This window comes from Lolium rigidum, chromosome 1, assembly GCF_022539505.1.
Source record: "Lolium rigidum isolate FL_2022 chromosome 1, APGP_CSIRO_Lrig_0.1, whole genome shotgun sequence".
In the NCBI taxonomy this organism is placed as follows: domain Eukaryota; kingdom Viridiplantae; phylum Streptophyta; class Magnoliopsida; order Poales; family Poaceae; genus Lolium; species Lolium rigidum.
The window spans coordinates 63,411,072-63,432,522 of record NC_061508.1 but is presented as its reverse complement, the minus strand read 5'-3'; the positions used below and the strand labels follow the sequence as shown (position 1 = coordinate 63,432,522).

General features: G+C 46.8%; 1 protein-coding gene across 1 annotated transcript; it reads right to left on the bottom strand.

Moving 5' to 3' along the window:
* Positions 1-5,680: 5,680 nt before the first annotated feature.
* Positions 5,681-7,732, bottom strand: LOC124674396 (protein RICE SALT SENSITIVE 3-like). Its single transcript, XM_047210446.1, has 7 exons — positions 7,493-7,732; positions 7,289-7,342; positions 7,005-7,196; positions 6,772-6,877; positions 6,608-6,649; positions 6,369-6,425; positions 5,681-6,205 (listed from the first exon to the last, which is right to left on the bottom strand). The coding sequence occupies exons 1-7, from the start codon at positions 7,627-7,629 to the stop codon at positions 5,681-5,683; spliced, it is 1,113 nt and encodes a 370-aa protein (XP_047066402.1). The 5' UTR covers positions 7,630-7,732.
* Positions 7,733-21,451: the final 13,719 nt, after the last annotated feature.

Below are 21,451 nucleotides of genomic sequence, written 5' to 3'. Positions count from 1 at the left end.
CACTCATAGGGACCAACATGTGACCTAACATGATTCTTGCGGTGATCCTCGATGATCATGTTGTGCATGATCACACAAGCCTGCATCACCTCCCACATTTGGTCATGAGACCAGCTTAGAGCAGGGTACCGGACAATGGCAAATTGTGCTTGAAGCACACCAAATGCCCGCTCGATATCCTTCCTGCAAGCCTCCTGTCGTGTAGCAAAGTGAGAATTCTTCAGACTCGATGGATTCGAGATTGTTTTGACAAAAGTGGCCCATTTTGGATATATACCATCGGCTAGATAATAGCCTTTGGTATATTGGTGGCCATTGATCTCATAGTTGCATGGTGGAGCATGCCCTTCCACTAGTCTCGCCGAACACCGGAGACCGCTGCAACACGTTGATGTCATTGTGTGATCCCGCCATGCCAAAGAAAGAATGCCAAATCCACAGGTCATAATCTGCCACGGCTTCAAGCACCACACTCGCAATATCCATGACGCCCTTTGTATATACCTTGCCAAGCAAACGGGCAGTTCTTCCATGCCCGGTGCATGCAATCGATGCTTCCAAGCATTCCAGGAAATCCTCCGGCAGCATTTTGTGCCATGATCCTTGCAGTCTCTTCCTCGCTTGGCCCTCTCAAGTAGTATTTGCCAAACTTTCCCACCACAGCTCGGCAAAACTTGTACATGCACTCAATGGCAGTAGACTCACTCATGCGAAGGTAGTCGTCCCGTGTATCGGCAGGTGCTCCGTATGCAAGCATCCTCATGGCGGCGGTGCACTTCTGAATGGATGAGAACCCGAGAACGCCTACAGCGTCGACCTTGAGCTTGAAGTAGGGGTCGAACTCTCGAACGCCGTGGAGGATTTGACGGCGCGTTCTGGGAGGCGCTGGCGACGCGGCGGCGGCGGCACGACCGGCGGGAGCCCCAGCCGCGACAACGGTGCTGACTCGCAGCACAGATCAGACGCCCAAACGGCCGGGAAATCCGGCGGCGGCGGTGGGGTGGGAGGCGCGGGAAGGAAGGAGCGACGAGAAAAGAGGCGCGAACCAACGGTTTATGCAAATAGTCGCCGACATGTGGGAGCCCGCCTCGCTCGTTGTGTCCGGCGTCCCCGGAGCGTCCCCCGTGGGACGGGGACGGGCTCGGGCGCCGGACACCGTATAGGGGCGCGCCGGACAAAAATGGGCTTTGGGGGACGCGGCTGGAACGCTTTTTTTGTCCGGCGCGCCCCAAATCCCTTTGGGGGATGCTTTGGGGGACGCGACTTGAGATGCTCTGACATGACCGGGATTTGATCACGCGACCTGCACGTATGACGGCACAGGGTGTTAGCTAGCTAGTCAACTCTCCTTACAGTACCTGGACCAGATTCATTCACGCAGAGAAGGCCAGTGCAGAGACAGTACGTAGCGCGGGCGCGCGATGCGTGTGCGCCGCGCCGGCCGGCCGGCCGGCTGGCATGGATCCGCCTGCCTGTCCAAAGCCAAGCCGCAGAAACGGCGGCACGCACCACTCACGCCTCGACACAAGGCTAAGCTAGCTGACCCCCCTCGGCAATGGCGACGGCGATCGCGGTCAGGCTCAGGCCATGATGGCGGCATGGGGCCCCGGCGCGCTGCCGCAGATTAGCCTGTTCCGGGACCAGAGACCGATCCACCGAGATGTGATTGACTGAATCTCAAACTTCAACACCCCGCTTTGCCCCGTGCCCCACGGCTCTGAAACATCTACAGTCTCTTTCTCTCTCGCGTGCAGTGCGGCCGCGGCCGCCGCCGTCGACAGCGCCGCGGGATCCGTCGATGGCAGAAAGGAGAACGGACGGACGGACGTACGTACTGCGGCGCCGCTGTTGCTGCGAGGCCGGTGATCGACCCAATGAGCCAGCAAACAATGATTCCATCCATCGCTCCTCCTCGATGATTGTGTTGGGCGACACTGTTTGCGGCCGGACGGACGGACAGACGGTGGAGCCGCCGCTGTTTCAACGACCCGGTTGAAAACCTAGAATAGTTCTCGGCACAAGACCACGTCCACCTGTTCTTCAGTGCCCCTATGCGTCACACACGGTGCAACACACACGGTGTTAAGCACTTCGTCGCGTTCTCAAACCGTTTTCCAACGATTTGGGACATGCATGACATTCGATCATCCCTTAGCCGCGCACCTCAAAAGCCTATTCGGTACATCGTGGTCCAATACAATATCAATAGTAACCTGTAGATTTGGTATTCTTTTCTTAGCATGGATGGATTGAACAATAATATTAACGTGCTACAGCACTCTCCGGTATTTGTGAAAGTTGTGGAAGGTCATGATCTACCATGAAACTATGAGATCAATGACAACTCATATACCAAGGGGTGCTATCTAGCTAATGGCATCTACCCCAAATGGGCGATATTTGTCAAAATAATCATGACGCCTCTAGTCAGAAGAGTTGCCACTTTGCTGAGCACCAAGAGAGTTGTAGAAAGAATGTTGAGCTATCATTTGGTGTGGTCCAATCTCGATTTGCTATTGTGTGGTTTCCTGCTCTTACTTGGTCTCATGATCAAATGTGGGAGGTGATGCATTCTTGTGTGATCATGTGCAACATGATCATCGAGAGTGACCGGAAGATTTGAGCTATGCATGTTGGTCCCTATCAGTATGAGGGTCCTCTTGCGCGGACGTTGATCTTACAACTTCTGATAATCTCATCGTTGTGCATGCAAAAATCCGTGACTCGAGCATTCATTAGCAACTGCAAGATAATCCAGCGATAGACTTTAGCTTTTAGGGTGTTCTTTCTTTGCAGCGAATATGGAAAGGGCCAGTTCAAGTCACTATCATAGTTTTTTGCATGTTCTTCCATCGAAGTTATTGTAGCGAGAACGCACAAAAGCCTATAGTTTGGGTTTTTTTTTCGCAATCAGTGGAAAACTTTAAAAACAGTGAAATGCATCCTGCTGTTGGGGGCACCCCAAATGCAAACGGATAGCCGTGGCCCGAAGACCAATTTCACGTCTGTAGATCAAAGCAAATGGACGTGCGCGATCACTTTATACGTCCAAATTGCGTCGAGCCGTAGCTGGAGATTCCCTTACGCAGTCGAGAAGTCGAGATTGGTTGTATCGGACGTGCGTTAGAGCATCTCCAGTCGCGTCCCCCAAACCGTCCCCCAAAGCGATTTGGGGCGCGCCGGACAAAAAAAGCGTTCCAGCCGCGTCCCCCAAAGCCCTTTTTTGTCCGGCGCGCCCCGATACGGTGTCCGGCGCCCGAGCCCGTCCCCGTCCCACGGGGACGCACCGGGGACGCCGGACACAACGAAAAGCGAGGCGGGCTCCCACATGTCGGCGACTATTTGCATAAACCGTTGGTTCGCGCCTCTTTCTCGTCGCTCCTTCCTTCCCGCGCCTCCCACCCCACCGCCGCCGCCGGATTTCCCGGCCGTTTGGGCGTCCGATCCGTGCTGCGAGTCAGCACCGTTGTCGCGGCCGGGGCTCCCGCCGGTCGTGCCGCCGCCGCCGCGTCGCCGGCGCCTCCCGAACGCGCCGTCAAATCCGCCCCACCTCCGCGCACGAAGGTGCTCGACGACTTGCCGGGTAGGCGCGATTGGTCGCTGTTTGTTGCGTCGTCTGCCTCGGCGCAATTTTAACCATTGATTTTGCTTTAGCCATGGACAGCGACGATGAGATGGTTGCCCCGCTCGCTGGAGGACGAGCAAGCGTTCGACGACGACCTGCGGGAGCATTTGCTGATCATCGCGTCCCTCCGGGACATGCTTGACGCCGAGGCGGAGAAGAGGAAGAGGCCGCGCCGCGGAGGATCAAGGCCGGGAAGAAGGAAGTCGAAGCCCCGGCAGAGGATGGAGGGGCATGCCATGCTGCACAACGACTACTTCGCCGACGGGGCAACACATGCCGACAATTTTCGGCGCCGGTACAGGATGAGCAAGGGCCTGTTCATGAATATCCTCCACGGCGTTCGAGAGTTCGACCCCTACTTCAAGCTCAAGCTCGACGCTGTAGGCGTTCTCGGGTTCTCATCCATTCGGAAGTGCACCGCCGCCATGAGGATGCTTGCATACGGAGCACCTGCCGATACACGGGACGACTACCTTCGCATGAGTGAGTCTACCGCCATTGAGTGCATGTACAAGTTTTGCCGAGCTGTGGTGGGAAAGTTTGGCAAATACTACTTGAGAGGGCCAACCGAGGAAGAGATCGCAAGGATCATGGCACAAAATGCTGCCGGAGGATTTCATGGAATGCTTGGAAGCATCGATTGCATGCACTCGGGCATGGAAGAACTGCCCGTTTGCTTGGCAAGGTATATACAAAGGGCGTCATGGATATTGCAAGTGTGGTGCTTGAAGCCGTGGCAGATTATGACCTCGTGGATTTGGCATTCTTTCTTTGGCATGGCGGGATCACACAATGACATCAACGTGTTGCGGCGGTCTCCGGTGTTCAGCAGACTAGTGGAAGGGCATGCTCCACCATGCAACTATGAGATCAATGGCCACCAATATACCAAAGGCTATTATCTAGCCGATGGTATATATCCAAAATGGGCCACTTTTGTCAAAACAATCTCGAATCCATCGAGTCCGAAGAATTCTCACTTTGCTACACGACAGGAGGCTTGCAGGAAGGATGTCGAGCGGGCATTTGGTGTGCTTCAAGCACAATTTGCCATTGTCCGGTACCTGCTCTAAGCCGGTCTCACGACCAAATGTGGGAGGTGATGCAGGCTTGTGTGATCATGCACAACATGATCATCGAGGATGACCGCAAGAATCATGTTAGGTCACATGTTGGTCCCTATGAGTGTCAAGGACCTCTCGCGGAGGTTGATCATGAGGTGCCTGCAGATTTTGCTGATTTTGTGGTCATGCACGCAGAGATCCGTGACAAAGCAATATGCATGAGCAACTTCAAGCTGATCTCGTTGAGCATTTGTGGAGGATCAAAGGAAATACCGTGGCACCTTGATGTATCATCTAGCCCTTTTTATTATATTTGATTACTTGTTTTATTGTTTGTTGTAATTTAATTTGAAAACAATCCTCGAAAACATTTTTTTTCATATGCTACATTTAATATAAATGGTTTATGTGTTAAAAAAATTATTTTAAATGTTTGGGGGCGGCGTTTGGGGGACGCAACTGGAAAGCGACGTCTCCAAACACGGCATGAACCAAACACGTCCCCAAACGCTCAATCCAGCGCGGTTTGGGGGACGCTTTGGGGGACGTGACTGGAGATGCTCTTAGCTGGTTGGAGAGGAGGCATACGGGCCCCGAGGGAAAAGGAGCAGTCAAACACGGAGAAGGAGGAGGGGTCGGTCGATCGGGGCAATGCCACCGACGTGTCCTTCCTCAGGTGTCAGCTCGAAATACACATGCGGAAATGTGACAAATCCCAATCATATGCATACCACCGCTAACACCACCGCTATTTTGTACTAGCAGTAGGTTGTAGCAGCGTACGGCCAGATCCAGTCCGAGTCCGGCCGACGGGCCTACGACACATTTAGTAGCGCGAGCCACTGTACAAGCAAATGATTTGGGTTAACTAGATGATGATTGACCCTGGAATATGATGGATTAATTAATTAATTTTACACTAGCCTCCCTAGAGATCGAGGACATCACGAGGACAACGACGACGACGACGAGCAGTGAAGGTCCTGCCTAGCTAGAATCCGTCCTCGCCGGGCTTCCCGCCCACGTCGACGAAGTAGGACGACATGGCAGCCGTCGCGGCGGCAGCGGCGCTCGCGCTCGTGCTCTCGCCGCCGTTGCTCGTTGCGGGCATCGACATCGACACGTCCATGCCGCCGTGTCCGCACTGCGCGTAGTCCTCCTCCTCCAGCTCCTCCTCCTTGGCCGCGACCGCCGACGCAGCCATGGACCCCGGCTGCTGCGGCGGCAGCGGTTGCTGCGGCACGACGGACGGCAGCTTGGAGAGCAGCGCCTCGAGGCTGCTCATGGACGGCATGATGTGCATGGACGCCGGCCCGGGGACCGGTGCGCCGTAGGGGTCCATGTACATGTCCGGCGGCGGCATGGGCGGCATCATGCCCATGCCCGGCCACGGCCCGGCGGCGACGTCCGGGAACACGCCCGCCGACGAGGGGTGCGGCAGCAGCACCCCCGGGATGCTCTCCAGGTACCCGAACTTGCGCCGCAGCGTCACCACGTAGCTCAGGTCCTCCGCCACCTGCACCACCATCGACCGATCAAACAAAACAAGCTCTGCACATCATTATTACTCACTCGTGCAGCATGCATGCACAGCTTGGCTCCCACGCGCGCAAGGTGGCAGTCGTGTTCGAGCCACAGCCACGAACACGCAAGTAGTAAAGGAAGGAGTAGCGCTGCACCTTTTTCATGGAGCCGAGCTGCACGACGCCTTCCCTGACAGCGATCAGGGCGATGGTCTGCACGCACAAGAGAATGGGAATGAGGGCAATGAAAAGAACCACTCATCAGTGGCTCGGCAGGCGAGGCAGAGGGTGATGGAGCAAGGCAGAGCTTTTGATCGAAAGACCGGCGATTGCGATTTGTCAAGGGCAGAGACTAGATCAGAGAGGTCTGGCCTAGATAGCTCGAAGGGACGTACCTGGATTCCAGACTGGAACTGAGCCTCCCATGTCCTCGGTTGCTGCAAGCATATTGTCGCATGATTAGTTAGTGTCCCAGTGGTGATTAATTAAGAACCAGGAACCGCATTAGCACAGTAATAAGAAGCCTGTCTGTCTGAGTGAGGGTTAGCATGCAGCTTACGGAGTCGGCAGGGTTGTTCCAGGAGGAGATGAGGTTGGTCTCCTGCTCCGGGGGCTCCTTGAAAACCCACTTGTGGCTGTGGTCCGCCGCCACTTTCCCTATCAGCCTGCAGCGACCAACAACAGGGAAACCTAATTAAATTCAATCGTCGTCATCATCATCCGATCAGGTGCGCCCGATCACCTGCTTAGCTAGGCAATCTTCTTTTTTCTACTAGAGAGCAGTCTACTCACCCTTCACCGTAGTTGTAGATGTCGTGGGACATCTTGAAGAAGAGCTCGGGCTGCAGGTTCTGCTTCAGCTCCTGCTGCGCCGCCGCCGCAGCCTCGCACTCCGCGTACGCCACAGAAGCTGCTCCCTCCTGGCCGCAGGCGGCAGCAGAGGTGGCCGCGAAGTTGCAGAACCCGTCCTCCCATGCCAGGATCCTGGGTGAAAGCAAGAAACCAAAACCCCAAGGCAGTAATAAGTCTCAGGCGCAGCTACAAACTTACTACTTCCCATGTGTTTTTGTGTTTACCAGTTCCTCCTGTTTCCTCTGCTCCTGTCGTAGGCCACACCTGGGAGATCCCATCTGTTCAACAAGAGCAGATTGAGCAGCAAGTTAATCGTCAAAGAAGCTGCAGCATTAGCGCATAGATGGCCGTGGCTTACACTTGTTACAAGGTGCATGTTGGAGAGATGGAAGTTTAGGGAAGAAACAACGAAACAGAGAGGGTCTCACTTTGGGGGAGGGTAGTTCCTGGGGAGGATGCGCCAGAAGACGGCGTACACCCACTGCGAGGCGTCGCTGGTGCAGAGGCTCCGGAGCGTGTGCTGCAGCAGGTGCGTCACGGCCACCGGGCTCAGCTGCTCCTCCATTGCCGCCGCCGGCGCGCACCAGCAGCACGGAGGTGAGAACACAAGCTAACTAGTCAAGCCGAGCTTCTGTAGCAGTCGGCGGCAATCGATCGAGAATCTTGGCACTAGCTGGCCTGGTAGCCTGCTAGCTAGAGCTCGGCGCCGCTCTCTCTTGCTTGCTTCGCTTTGATGCTGGATTCCCTTTCCTGGGTGTGAATGATCTCCTCTATATGGCTGTGACTTGCTTGTGAGGCCAGCGCCACTACCGAATGAGAACGCCACACTTGCCCAAAATTTATACCCCGTCCCCTCCCTCCCCCCTCCCCCTCTATTCCATCTCTCTCAAAAGTCTCAATACTGAAGATGATGGGGGACTTGGGCCACTGTCCTACTTGGGAGTATAAGTTTGATAAAAAAATATTTGTATTTCTCTCTCTCTATCTATCTACCCGGCTCCCCCATGGCCCCACATATTTTGGTTGTTATTATTAGTTCCGGGAATGAGAAAATTCTGCTTGCGCTCTGGTCGTCCTTGGATCAAGTTGATCCAACTGTCCCCTTCATGCCCACAAACGCGGACTCGAATTGTAGAGGACTGTTCTTCGTACGGCTCCTTGTGCGGATTAATTGAGGTGAGGGGATCGCCAAATATAATGCACTCCATTCCTCATGCTTCCTTCGCCCATGCATCACATTCTCCTTGTCTTCTCTTGATCTATCAGTATTTGTTTTTGAGAACTATACTTTATGGTCATCTCCTCCATTTCCATCAGCGGAATGGCGATCCTCACCTCGCCCTCTCCTCCCGCCCCGGACCCACTTCTGTGAGACATTTATCGATGGCGTGGATCTCCGTCTATGATCACATCTTCATTAGGTCTCGATTCCTCGACGAGTCAGCCGACGGTGGGCCATGGGGGGATTATGCTCCCACTTTTTGCATGGGGCACCACATAGTGCTGTTTCCATCGATGGCGACAGGTATCCTCGGCGTCGGCCCCACCGAAGCAAAGGAGTTTACTTCACAGACCTAGCGGGTTGCGGCTGTTACGGTGACAGAGTCGACGATGGCGTAGATGAGAGAAGGTATATGTGCCGCATCTTATTCTCATATCCCTTGCGCGGCAGATCTCGAGGATAATTCTTCCTCCTCCACTCCATCATGTCCAAACCTAGACTATCTCTTCAGCCACTTATGGGAGAGATCTAGGGTTCCACCTCCTTACCCAGTTGATTCCTATGACCGGTGGCCTGGAAAAGCACTTGGTGATCCTCGCTCGTTTGCTCAAGTTGATGCTACTTCTCCTAGTTCACGTCTCTCTCCTCATATGTTGGATCTTATGCGGGACGGAGGGGGCTATTTTCATTATAATTGTGGCATCATCAATAAGAAGGACCGGGTCAGAATTCATCCAATGCAGGTTCACATGCTCTGCAAGGGGATCACGAACGGTGCGATGTCGTGGTTGCTGCTCAAGAAAACCAGGCTCGGAGGAAATGAGAGTGGAAAAATGATGCTGCTGATCACGCGAAGGCTGCTAATCCAAGAGCATCCACGAATCATGTTGCTCCTCCTTGAAATCCTTTGGAGAATGTGGATCCAATTGTCATGGTAAGAGTCATTTTACCGATCAATGCCCTCCCATTTGGTGCGAGAAGTGTGGGAAACTTAGGCACGTTAGACATATTTTTCAAACTATTATGCCCTGGATCACGTTGATATCATGTGTTGTTTTAAGAATCCTGGGGGTTCTTCTACTTTCATGATGAAAGGATCGTACGGCACCTAGAGGGGGGGTGTGAATAGGTGCTTAATCAAATTTTAAACAAAAGGAAAATTCTCTAGGCAACTATGTGAATTTACCTATGACAAGATGCAAGCAATACAATACATAAGATACAAGTATTAAAGTGCGGTAAAAGATATAATTAACCGAGGTGGAGCACGCCGAGACACAAGGGTATGATTCATGTAGTTCCTTCCTTGTAAAGGGAAGTACGTCTACGTTGGAGTGGTGTGGTGCCACGAAGGCCTATCAATGCCACAAATCCTATCAATACCACACATGCCTCACCCTAATCTCCCGTGAGCACATCCACGAAGACCTAGCTCATGCTCCACTAAGCGGTTGCCTTAAGGTCGCAACTGGCACCTTTACACCAACGTTGGGGCACGCATCCACAACTCAATTGGAGGCTCCCAATAATTGACCATGGAGCTTTTACAAGACAAAGCAAGCTCCGAGGGCGACTTCTCACAAAGCTAGGGTTTCACAACATGAATCTTCTACAAACAAGTGGGATACTCAAAACCCTTTGGTGGAAGTGTAGATCTAGGGTTGTTCCTTGATTCCCAAGAGATCAACAAGTTTGAGTGCCTAGGGTGGGAGATATATGAGTTTTGAGCTTTGGAACAATGCAGGAGAGAGAGTAGAAGCCGCAACCTCTCAATGAAGAAGAAGGGTGCTATTTATACCCCCACACCAAATGTAACCGTTGCAGGAATTCGGGTCCAGAGTCTACGGTGTAAAGACACCGGAGTCTCCGGCGTGTTACTGATGACCCACAAGTATAGGGGGTGTATCGTAGTACTTTCGATAAATAAGAGTGTCGAACCCAACGAGGAGCAGAAGGTGTTGACAAGCAGTTTCGATGAAGGATTCACTGTAAATGCTCACAGACAAGTATTCGGGGGTTTTAATATAGCGGATGAATAAAGTACAAGTAAGTAAAGTGCGAGAGAAATAATTGCAGCGAGTGGCCCAATCCTTTTTAGCACAAAGGACAAGCCGGTTTGTTTACTTATAATGACCAAACGTTCTTGAGGACACACGGGAATTTAGTCTAGTGCTTTCGCTTCATATAGCTGATTAATCTTCATTGTTTTGCTAAGTGATGGCGTGTATTTCACACGTTCGTTGGGAACCCCAAGAGGAAGGTATGATGCGCACATCAGCAAGTTTTCCCTCAGAAAGAAACCAAGGTTTATCGAACCAGGAGGAGCCAAGAAGCACGTTGAAGGTTGATGGCGGCGGGATGTAGTGCGACGCAACACCAGAGATTCCGGCGCCAACGTGGAACCTGCACAACACAACCAAAGTACTTTGCCCCAACGAAACGAGTGAGGTTGTCAATCTCACCGGCTTGCTGTAACAAAGGATTAACCGTATTGTGTGGAAGATGATTGTTTGCAGAGAAAACAGTAAAAACAAGTATTGCAGCAGATTTGTATTTCGAGTATTAAAGAATGGACCGGGGTCCACAGTTCACTAGAGGTGTCTCTCCCATAAGATAAAAGCATGTTGGGTGAACAAATTACGATCGGGCAATTGACAAATAGAGAGGGCATAACAATGCACATACATGTCATGATAAGTATAGTGAGATTTAATTGGGCATTACGACAAAGTACATAGACCGCCATCCAACCGCATCTATGCCTAAAAAGTCCACCTTCGGGTTATCGTCCGAACCCCTCCGGTATTAAGTTGCTAACAACGAGACAATTGCATTAAGTATGGTGCGTAATGTAATCGACAACTACATCCTCGGATATAGCGCCAATGTTTTATCCCTAGTGGCAACAAGCACAACACAACCTTAGAACTTTCGTCACTCGTCCCAGGTGTCAATGCGGGCATGAACCCACTATCGAGCATAAATACTCCCTCTTGGAGTTAAGAGCAAAAACTTGGCCGAGCCTCTACTAATAACGGAGAGCATGCAAGATCATAAACAACACATATGTAATAACTTGATAATTAACATAACATGGTATTCTCTATCCATCGGATCCCGACAAACACAACATAGAGTATTACGGATAGATGATCTTGATCATGTTAGGCAGCTCACAAGATCCAACAATGAAGCACAATGAGGAGAAGACAACCATCTAGCTACTGCTATGGACCCATAGTCCAGGGGTGAACTACTCACTCATCACTCCGGAGGCGACCATGGCGGTGAAGAGTCCTCCGGGAGATGAATCCCCTCTCCGGCAGGGTGCCGGAGGAGATCTCCGAATCCCCCGAGATGGGATTGGCGGCGGCGGCGTCTCTGGAAGGTTTTCCGTATCGTGGTTTTTCGCCTCAGGGGTTTCGCGACGGAGGCTTTAAGTAGGCGGAAGGGCGGAGTCGGAGGGCTGACGAGGGGCCCACACCATAGGGCGGCGCGGGCCCCCCTTGGCCGCGCCGCCTTGTGGTCTGGCCACCTCGTGGCCCCACTTCATATGCTCTTCGGTCTTCTGGAAGGTTCGTGGCAAAATAGGACCCTGGGACTTGATTTCGTCCAATTCCGAGAATATTTCGTTACTAGGATTTCTGAAACCAAAAACAGCAGAAAACAGCAAGCGGCACTTCGGCATCTTGTTAATAGGTTAGTTCCGGAAAATGCACGAATATGACATAAAGTGTGCATAAAACATGTAGGTATCATCAATAATATGGCATAGAACATAAGAAATTATCGATACGTCGGAGACGTATCAAGCATCCCCAAGCTTAGTTTCGCTCGTCCCGAGCAGGTAAACGATAAACAAAGATAATTTCTGGAGTGACATGCCATCATAAACTTGATCATATTGTAAACATATGTAATGAATGCAGCGATCAAAACAATGGTAATGACATGAGTAAACAATCTGAATCATAAAGCAATGACTTTTCATGAATAGCACTTTCAAGACAGGCATCAATAAGTCTTGCATAAGAGTTAACTCATAAAGCAATAAATCAAAGTAAAGGTATTGAAGCAACACAAAGGAAGATTAAGTTTCAGCGGTTGCTTTCAACTTGTAACATGTATATCTCATGGATAATTGTCAACATAGAGTAATATAACAAGTACAATATGCAAGTATGTAGGAATCAATGCACAGTTCACACAAGTGTTTGCTTCTTGAGGTGGAGAGAAATAGGTGAACTGACTCAACATAAAAGTAAAAAGAATGGTCCTTCAAAGAGGAAAGCATCGATTGCTATATTTGTGCTAGAGCTTTTATTTTGAAAACATGAAACAATTTTGTCAACGGTAGTAATAAAGCATATGAGTTATGAAAGTTATATCTTACAAGTTGCAAGTCTCATGCATAGTATACTAATAGTGCCCGCACCTTGTCCTAATTAGCTTGGACTACCGGATCTTTGCAATGCACATGTTTTAACCAAGTGTCACAATGGGGTACCTCCATGCCGCTCGTACAAAGGTCTAAGGAGAAAGCTCGCATTTTGGATTTTTCGCTTTTGATTATTCTCAACTTAGACATCCATACCGGGACAACATGGACAACAGATAATGGACTCCTCTTTAATGCATAAGCATGTGGCAACAATTATTATTCTCATATGAGATTGAGGATATATGTCCAAAACTGTAACTTCCACCATGATTCATGGCTTTAGTTAGCGGCCCAATGTTCTTCTCTAACAATATGCATGCTCCAACCATAAAGGTGGTAGATCTCTCTTACTTCGAGACAAGACGGACATGCATAGCAACTCACATGATATTCAACAAAGAATAGTTGATGGCGTCCCCAGAGGCATGGTTATCGCACAACAAACAACTTAATAAGAGATAAAGTGCATAAGTACATATTCAATACCACAATAGTTTTTAAGCTATTTGTCCCATGAGCTATATATTGCAAAGGTGAATGATGGAATTTTAAAGGTAGCACTCAAGCAATTTACTTTGGAATGGCGGATAAATACCATGTAAGTAGGTAGGTATGGTGGACACAAATGGCATAGTGGTTGGCTCAAGGATTTTGGATGCATGAGAAGTATTCCCTCTCGATACAAGGTTTAGGCTAGCAAGGTTATTTGAAACAAACACAAGGATGAACGGTGCAGCAAAACTCACATAAAAGACATATTGTAAACATTATAAGACTCTACACCGTCTTCCTTGTTGTTCAAAACTCAATACTAGATATTATCAAGACTCTAGAGAAACCAAATATGCAAACCAAATTAGCAAGCTCTAAGTGTTTCTTCATTAATGGGTGCAAAGTATATGATGCAAGAGCTTAAACATGAGCACAACAATTGCCAAGTATCAAATTATCCAAGACATTTTAGAGTTACTACATGTAGTATTTTCCAATTCCAACCATATAACAAATTAACGAAGAAGAAACTTCGCCATGAATACTATGAGTAAAGCCTAAGGACATACTTGTCCATATGCTACAGCGGAGCGTGTCTCTCTCCCATAAAGTGAATGCTAGGATCCATTTTATTCAAACAAAACAAAAAACAAAAACAAACCGACGTTCCAAGCAAAGTGCATAAGATGTGACGGAATAAAAATATAGTTTCAGGGGAGGAACCTGATAATATTGTTGATGAAGAAGGGGATGCCTTGGGCATCCCCAAGCTTAGACGCTTGAATCTTCTTAGAATATGCAGGGGTGAACCACCGGGGCATCCCCAAGCTTAGAGCTTTCACTCTCCTTGATCATATTGCATCATACTCCTCTCTTGATCCTTGAAAACTTCCTCCACACCAAACTCGAAACAACTCATTAGAGGGTTAGTGCACAATAAAAATTCACATGTTCAGAGGTGACACAATCATTCTTAACACTTCTGGACATTGCATAAAGCTACTGGACATTAATGGATCAAAGAAATTCATCCAACATAGCAAAAGAGGCAATGCGAAATAAAAAGGCAGAATCTGTCAAAACAGAACAGTCCGTAAAGATGGATTTTATTAGGCCACCAGACTTGCTCAAATGAAAATGCCCAAATTGAATGAAAGTTGCGTACATATCTGAGGATCATGCACGTAAATTGGCTTAATTTTCTGAGCTACCTACAGGGAGGTAGACCCAGATTCGTGACAGCAAAGAAATCTGGAACTGCGCAGTAATCCAAATCTAGTACTTACTTTACTATCAAAGACTTTACTTGGCACAACAAAACTCAAAACTAAGATAAGGAGAGGTTGCTACAGTAGTAAAAAACTTACAAGACTCAAATATAAAACAAAAATACTGTAGTAAAAACATGGGTTGTCTCCCATAAGCGCTTTTCTTTAACGTCTTTCAGCTAGGCGCAGAAAGTGTATATCAAGTAACATCAAGAGACGAAGCGTCAACATCATAATTTGTTCTAATAATAGAATCATAAGGTAACTTCATTCTCTTTCTAGGGAAGTGTTCCATACCTTTCTTGAGAGGAAATTGATATTTAATATTACCTTCCTTCATATCAATAGTAGCACCAACGGTTCGAAGAAAAGGTCTTCCCAATATAATGGGGCAAGATGCATTGCATTCAATATCCAAGACAACAAAATCAACGGGGACAAGGTTATTGTTAACCATAATATGCACATTATCAACTCTCCCCAAAGGTTTCTTTTTAGCATTATCTGCGAGATTAACATCCAGATAACAGTTTTTCAATGGTGGCAAGTCAAGCATATCATAGACTTTTTTAGGCATAATAGAAATACTTGCACCAAGATCACATAAAGCATTACAATCAAAATCTTTGACCCTCATTTTAATGATGGGCTCCCAACCATCCTCTAGCTTTCTAGGAATAGAAGTTTCAAGTTTTAGTTTATCTTCTCTAGCTTTTATGAGAGCATTTGTAATATGTTTTGTGAAAGCCAAGTTTACAGCGCTAGCATTGGGACTCTTAGCAAGTTTTTACAAGAACTTTATAACTTCAGAGATATGGCAATCATCAAAATCTAAATCATTACAATCTAAAGCAATGGGATTATCATCCCCAAGGTTGGAAAAAATTTCAGCAGTTTTATCACAGGCAGTTTCAGCAGTTTTAGCAGTTTCAGGTAATTTTGCGCGCTCTGCACTAGGTGTAGAAACATTGCCAACACCAATTATTTTACCATTGATAGTAGGAGGTGCAGAAACATGTGAATCATTAGCATTGCTAGTGGTGGTAATGGTCCAAACTTTAGCTACATTTTTCTCTTTAGCTAGTTTTTCATTTTCTTCTCTATCCCACCTAGCACGCAGTTCAGCCATTAATCTTATATTCTCATTAATTCTAACTTGGATGGCATTTGCTGTAGTAACAATTTTATTTTCAATATCCCTATTAGGCATAACTTTCGATTTCAAAAGATCAACATCAGAAGCAAGACTATCAACCTTAGAAGCAAGAATATCAATTTTATTGAGCTTTTCCTCAACAGATTTGTTAAAGGCAGTTTGTGTACTAATAAATTCTTTAAGCATAGATTCAAGTCCAGGGGGTGTATTCCTATTATTGTTGTAAGAATTCCCATAAGAATTAGCATAACCGTTACCATTATTATAAGGATATGGCCTATAGTTATTACTAGAATTGTTTCGATAAGCATTGTTGTTGAAATTATTATTTTTAATGAAGTTTACATCAACATGTTCTTCTTGGGCAACCAATGAAGCTAATGGAACATTATTAGGATCAACATTAGTCCTATCATTCGCAAGCATAGACATAATAGCATCAACCTTATCATTCAAGGAAGAGGATTCTTCAACAGAATTTACCTTCTTACCTTGTGGAGCTCTTTCCGTGTGCCATTCAGAGTAATTAACCATCATATTATCAAGGAGCTTTGTTGCTTCACCAAGAGTGATGGACATAAAGGTACCTCCAGCAGCTGAATCCAATAAATTCCGCGAAGAAAAATTTAGTCCTGCATAGAAGGTTTGGATGATCATCCAAGTAGTCGATCCATGGGTTGGGCAATTTTTAACCAAAGATTTCATTCTTTCCCAAGCTTGAGCAACATGTTCATTATCCAATTGTTTAAAATTCATTATGCTACTCCTCAAAGATATAATTTTAGCAGGGGGATAATATCTACCAATAAAAGCATCCTTGCATTTAGTCCAGGAATCAATACTATTCTTAGGCGAGAGATAGCAACCAATCTTTAGCTCTTCCTCTTAATGAGAAAGGAAACAATTTTAATTTTATAATATCACCATCTACATCTTTATACTTTTGCATTTCACACAATTCAACAAAATTATTGAGATGGGCAGCAGCATCATCGGAACTAACACCGGAAAATTGCTCTCGCATAACAAGATTAAGTAAAGCGGGTTTAATTTCAAAGAATTCTGCTGTAGTAGCAGGTGGAGCAATAGGTGTGCATAGGAAATCATTATTGTTTGTGCTAGTGAAGTCACACAACTTAGTATTTTCAGGGGTGGCCATTTTAGGAGTAGTAAATAAACTAGGTAAAGTAAATGCAAGTAAACTAATTTTTTTTGTGTTTTTAATATAGCAAACAAGACAGTAAATAAATTAAAGCTAGCAACTATTTTTTTTGTGTTTTGATATAATGCAGCAAACAAAGTAGTAAATAAAATAAAGCAAGACAAAAACAAAGTAAAGAGGTTGGGAAGTGGAGACTCCCCTTGCAGCGTGTCTTGATCTCCCCGACAACGGCGCCGGAAAATATGCTTGATGGCGTGTATTTCACACGTTCGTTGGGAACCCCAAGAGGAAGGTATGATGCGCACAGCAGCAAGTTTTCCCTCGGAAAGAAACCAAGGTTTATCGAACCAGGAGGAGCCAAGAAGCACGTTGAAGGTTGATGGCGGCGGGATGTAGTGCGGCGCAACACCGGAGATTCCGGCGCCAACGTGGAACCCGCACAACACAACCAAAGTACTTTGCCCCAACGAAACAGGTGAGGTTGTCAATCTCACCGGCTTGCTGTAACAAAGGATTAACCGTATTGTGTGGAAGATGATTGTTTGCAGAGAAAACAAGTAAAAACAACTATTGCGAGCAGATTTGTATTTCAGTATTAAAGAATGGACCGGGGTCCACAGTTCACTAGAGGTGTCTCTCCCATAAGATAAAAGCATGTTGGGTGAACAAATTACAGTCGGGCAATTGACAAATAGAGAGGGCATAACAATGCACATACATGTCATGATAAGTATAGTGAGATTTAATTGGGCATTACGACAAAGTACATAGACCGCCATCCAACTGCATCTATGCCTAAAAAGTCCACCTTCAGGTTATCGTCCGAACCCCCTCCGGTATTAAGTTGCTAACAACAGACAATTGCATTAAGTATGGTGCGTAATGTAATCGACAACTACATCCTCGGATATAGCGCCAATGTTTTATCCCTAGTGGCAACAGCACAACACAACCTTAGAACTTTCTGTCACTCGTCCCAGGTGTCAATGCGGGCATGAACCCACTATCGAGCATAAATACTCCCTCTTGGAGTTAAGAGCAAAAACTTGGCCGAGCCTCTACTAATAACGGAGAGCATGCAAGATCATAAACAACACATATGTAATAACTTGATAATTAACATAACATGGTATTCTCTATCCATCGGATCCCGACAAACACAACATAGAGTATTACGGATAGATGATCTTGATCATGTTAGGCAGCTCACAAGATCCAATAATGAAGCACAATGAGGAGAAGACAACCATCTAGCTACTCGCTATGGACCCATAGTCCAGGGGTGAACTACTCACTCATCACTCCGGAGGCGACCATGGTGGTGAAGAGTCCTCCGGGAGATGAATCCCCTCTCGGCAGGGTGCCGGAGGAGATCTCCGAATCCCCCGAGATGGGATTGGCGGCGGCGGCGTCTCCGGAAGGTTTTCCGTATCGTGGTTTTTCGCCTCGTGGGTTTCACGACGGAGGCTTTAAGTAGGCGGAAGGGCGGAGTCGGAGGGCCGACGAGGGGCCCACACCATAGGGCGGCGCGGGCCCCCCTTGGCCGCGCCGCCTTGTGGTCCGGCCACCTCGTGGCCCCACTTCGTATGCTCTTCGGTCTTCCGGAAGGTTCGTGGCAAAATAGGACCCCGGGACTTGATTTCGTCCAATTCCGAGAATATTTCGTTACTAGGATTTCTGAAACCAAAAACAGCGTAAAACAAGCAATCGGCACTTCGGCATCTTGTTAATAGGTTAGTTCCGGAAAATGCACGAATATGACATAAAGTGTGCATAAAACATGTAGGTATCATCAATAATATGGCATAGAACATAAGAAATTATCGATACGTCGGAGACGTATCACTAAGTGTTGTGTGGGTGAACGTATGCTAATACACCGCCCTTCCTAGGACTAATACATACTTGTGATTATACCCCTTGCAAGCATCCGCAACTACAAGAATGTAATTAAGATAAATCTAACCACAGCCTTAAACTCTGAGATCCTGCTATCCCTCTTGTATCGATATACCAACGGGGGTTTAGGTTTCTGTCACTCCGGCAACCCCGCAATTGGCAAACGAATACAAGATGCATTCCCCTAGGCCCATAAATGGTGAAGTATCATGTAGTCGACGTTCACATGACACCACTAGAAGAATAACACCACAACTTAAATATCATAACATTGAATACTAACCAACATAATTCACTACTAAGACTTCACCCATGTCCTCAAGAACTAAACGAACTACTCACGAGACATCATATGGAACATGATCAGAGGTGATATGATGATGAATAACAATCTGAACATAAACCATGGTTTAATAGTTTCACTCAATAGCATCAATAACAAGTAGAAATCAACACCGGGAGAGTTTCCCCTATCAAACAATCAAGATCAAACCCTAATTGTTACAGCGGTGACGAGGTGCAGCGGTGGAGATGGCGGTGATGATGATGAAGATGATGGTGATGATGATGGAGATGATGTCCAGCTCGATGACGATGACGTCGATTTCCCCCTCCGGGAGGGAATTTCCCCGGCAGATTTCAGCCTGCCGGAGAGCTCTTTTCTCTCTGGTGTTCTCCGCCCCGCAGAGGCGACTGTGACTCTTCGCGACTCTCCTCTGGAGCTTAGGTTTTCGGGACGAAGATGTACGCGAAGGAGAGGAGGCCAGAGGGGGCTGTGGGCCCCCTCCTCACAAGGCGGCGCGGCCAGGCCTTGGCCCCCGCCGGCCTATGAGGTGGGCCCACGGCGGCCCTCCTCGGCTCCCCCTTCTGGCTCCCTTCGTCTTCTGGAAAAATAGGATTTTTCATATAATTTCCGTCAACTGTTGATCTTCCAAAATATTGCATTCTGACGGCGCTTTTTCCAGCAGAATCCTGACTCCGGTGCGCGATCCTCCAATAATCATGAAACATGCAAAATAGATAAAATAACATAAGTATCATCTCCAAAAATGAAATATATCAATGAATAACAGCAAATTATGATATAAAATAGTGATGCAAAATGGATGTATCAGTTACCCCAAGCCCTGGAGTCTCCGGTCAAGTCCCCGGCCAAGTTCCCGGACCCCCATACTGGGAGTGAGGCACACGGGCCAGCTTCTCGATTTTGGAGGTCCCGAGACTTCTTCGGAGTCTCTGGCCTAGGGAGGCCGGAGTCTCCGGTGTACAAAGGCCAGAGTCTCCGAACTGGAGTTCCTCAACTGTGACTTTTGTTGTGGATCGCTCTACCATCATTCCAAGCCAACCCTAGTATAATCTTGAGCACACTTCACCACAAAGTTGCAAGGCACCGTCTTGTTCATTTCACTTTTTAAGGGTCGGCCACCGTGACATGCTTAATATAAATATTCTCTAGAACACTTAAGAACACGGTTAAATATCTTTACGTCGACAAAAAACACACAAAACTATATTATGGGAGAAATGCCCTTTCAATCTCCCCCTTTTTGGTGAATCAATCAATAATAAGCAATATCACAATCATGAATCAGTCAATAATAATTTTGGCTTGGAATGATGGTAGAGGGGTCGATAGTATCACAATCATGAATCAATAAATATTATTGTTGGCTTGGAATCATGAAAGTTATTTAAGAACAAGCAATATCACAATCATGAATCAATCAATAATAATGTTGGTACTATGCACATTGCACTAAGAATGACAACTATGCTCTCTTAATCGGTGCATAAAGAAGAAGATGAAGAGTCAACATAAAAGTCAAAGAAAGACTCTTTGCAGAGTAAGCAAGATTAACAAGTTTTATAAACCTTCCAAAAAGTATGGTACTTATTAGCTTTGAGCTCTCATTTCCCCTATCATAACCATCTTGAATGGTTAAAGTTAATGTGAGGCAAATATGAGCTATATGCTTGACAAATCACAAGTTGAAAATCTCATGCCCCTTGAATATGAGGTCCCAAATAAGTTCTTGTCATTGTAAGTATACATGTATCATCGAGAACCGCCAATGGGGTACCTCTTGCTCGATGATATGGAAGTACTCTTGTAAGAGCAATCCCATGCCAAAATGACAAGACAAACAAATAATGAGCATCTCAGAAATATTTTTATTTACTATGGGTATAGCTTTTTATTGAAAATGCTTAATTCATAGAATGCTCACTATGGTTCGCTGTAAATTTCCACCTGAAGGAGATATGCCCTAGAGGCAATAATAAAGTGGTTATTATTTATATCTTTATGTTTATGATAAATGTTTATATGTCATGCTATAATTGTATTAACCGAAACATTAGTACATGTGTGATATGTAGACAAACAAGAAGTCCCTAGTATGCCTCTTAAACTAGCTTGTTGATTAATGGATGATTAGTTTCATAATCATGAACATTGGATGTTATTAATAACAAGGTTATGTCATTGTATGAATGATATAATGGACACACCCAATTAAGCGTAGCATAAGATCTCGTCATTAAGTTATTTGCTATAAGCTTTCGATACATAGTTACCTAGTCCTTATGACCATGAGATCATGTAAATCACTTATACCGGAAAGGTACTTTGATTACACCAAACACCACTGCGTAAATGGGTGGCTATAAAGGTGGGATTAAGTATTCGGAAAGTATGAGTTGAGGCATATGGATCAACAGTGGGATTTGTCCATCCCGATGACGGA

Coding starts and splice junctions, on each gene's coding strand:
- LOC124674396 (XM_047210446.1), bottom strand. CDS start 7,629: ATGGAGGAGCAGCTGAGCCCGGTGGCCGTGACGCACCTGCTGCAGCAC. Junction 6,878..7,004: donor ATCTACAACTACGGTGAAGG/GTGAGTAGACTG, acceptor TGGTCGCTGCAG/GCTGATAGGGAAAGTGGCGG. Junction 6,650..6,771: donor GGAACAACCCTGCCGACTCC/GTAAGCTGCATG, acceptor ATATGCTTGCAG/CAACCGAGGACATGGGAGGC.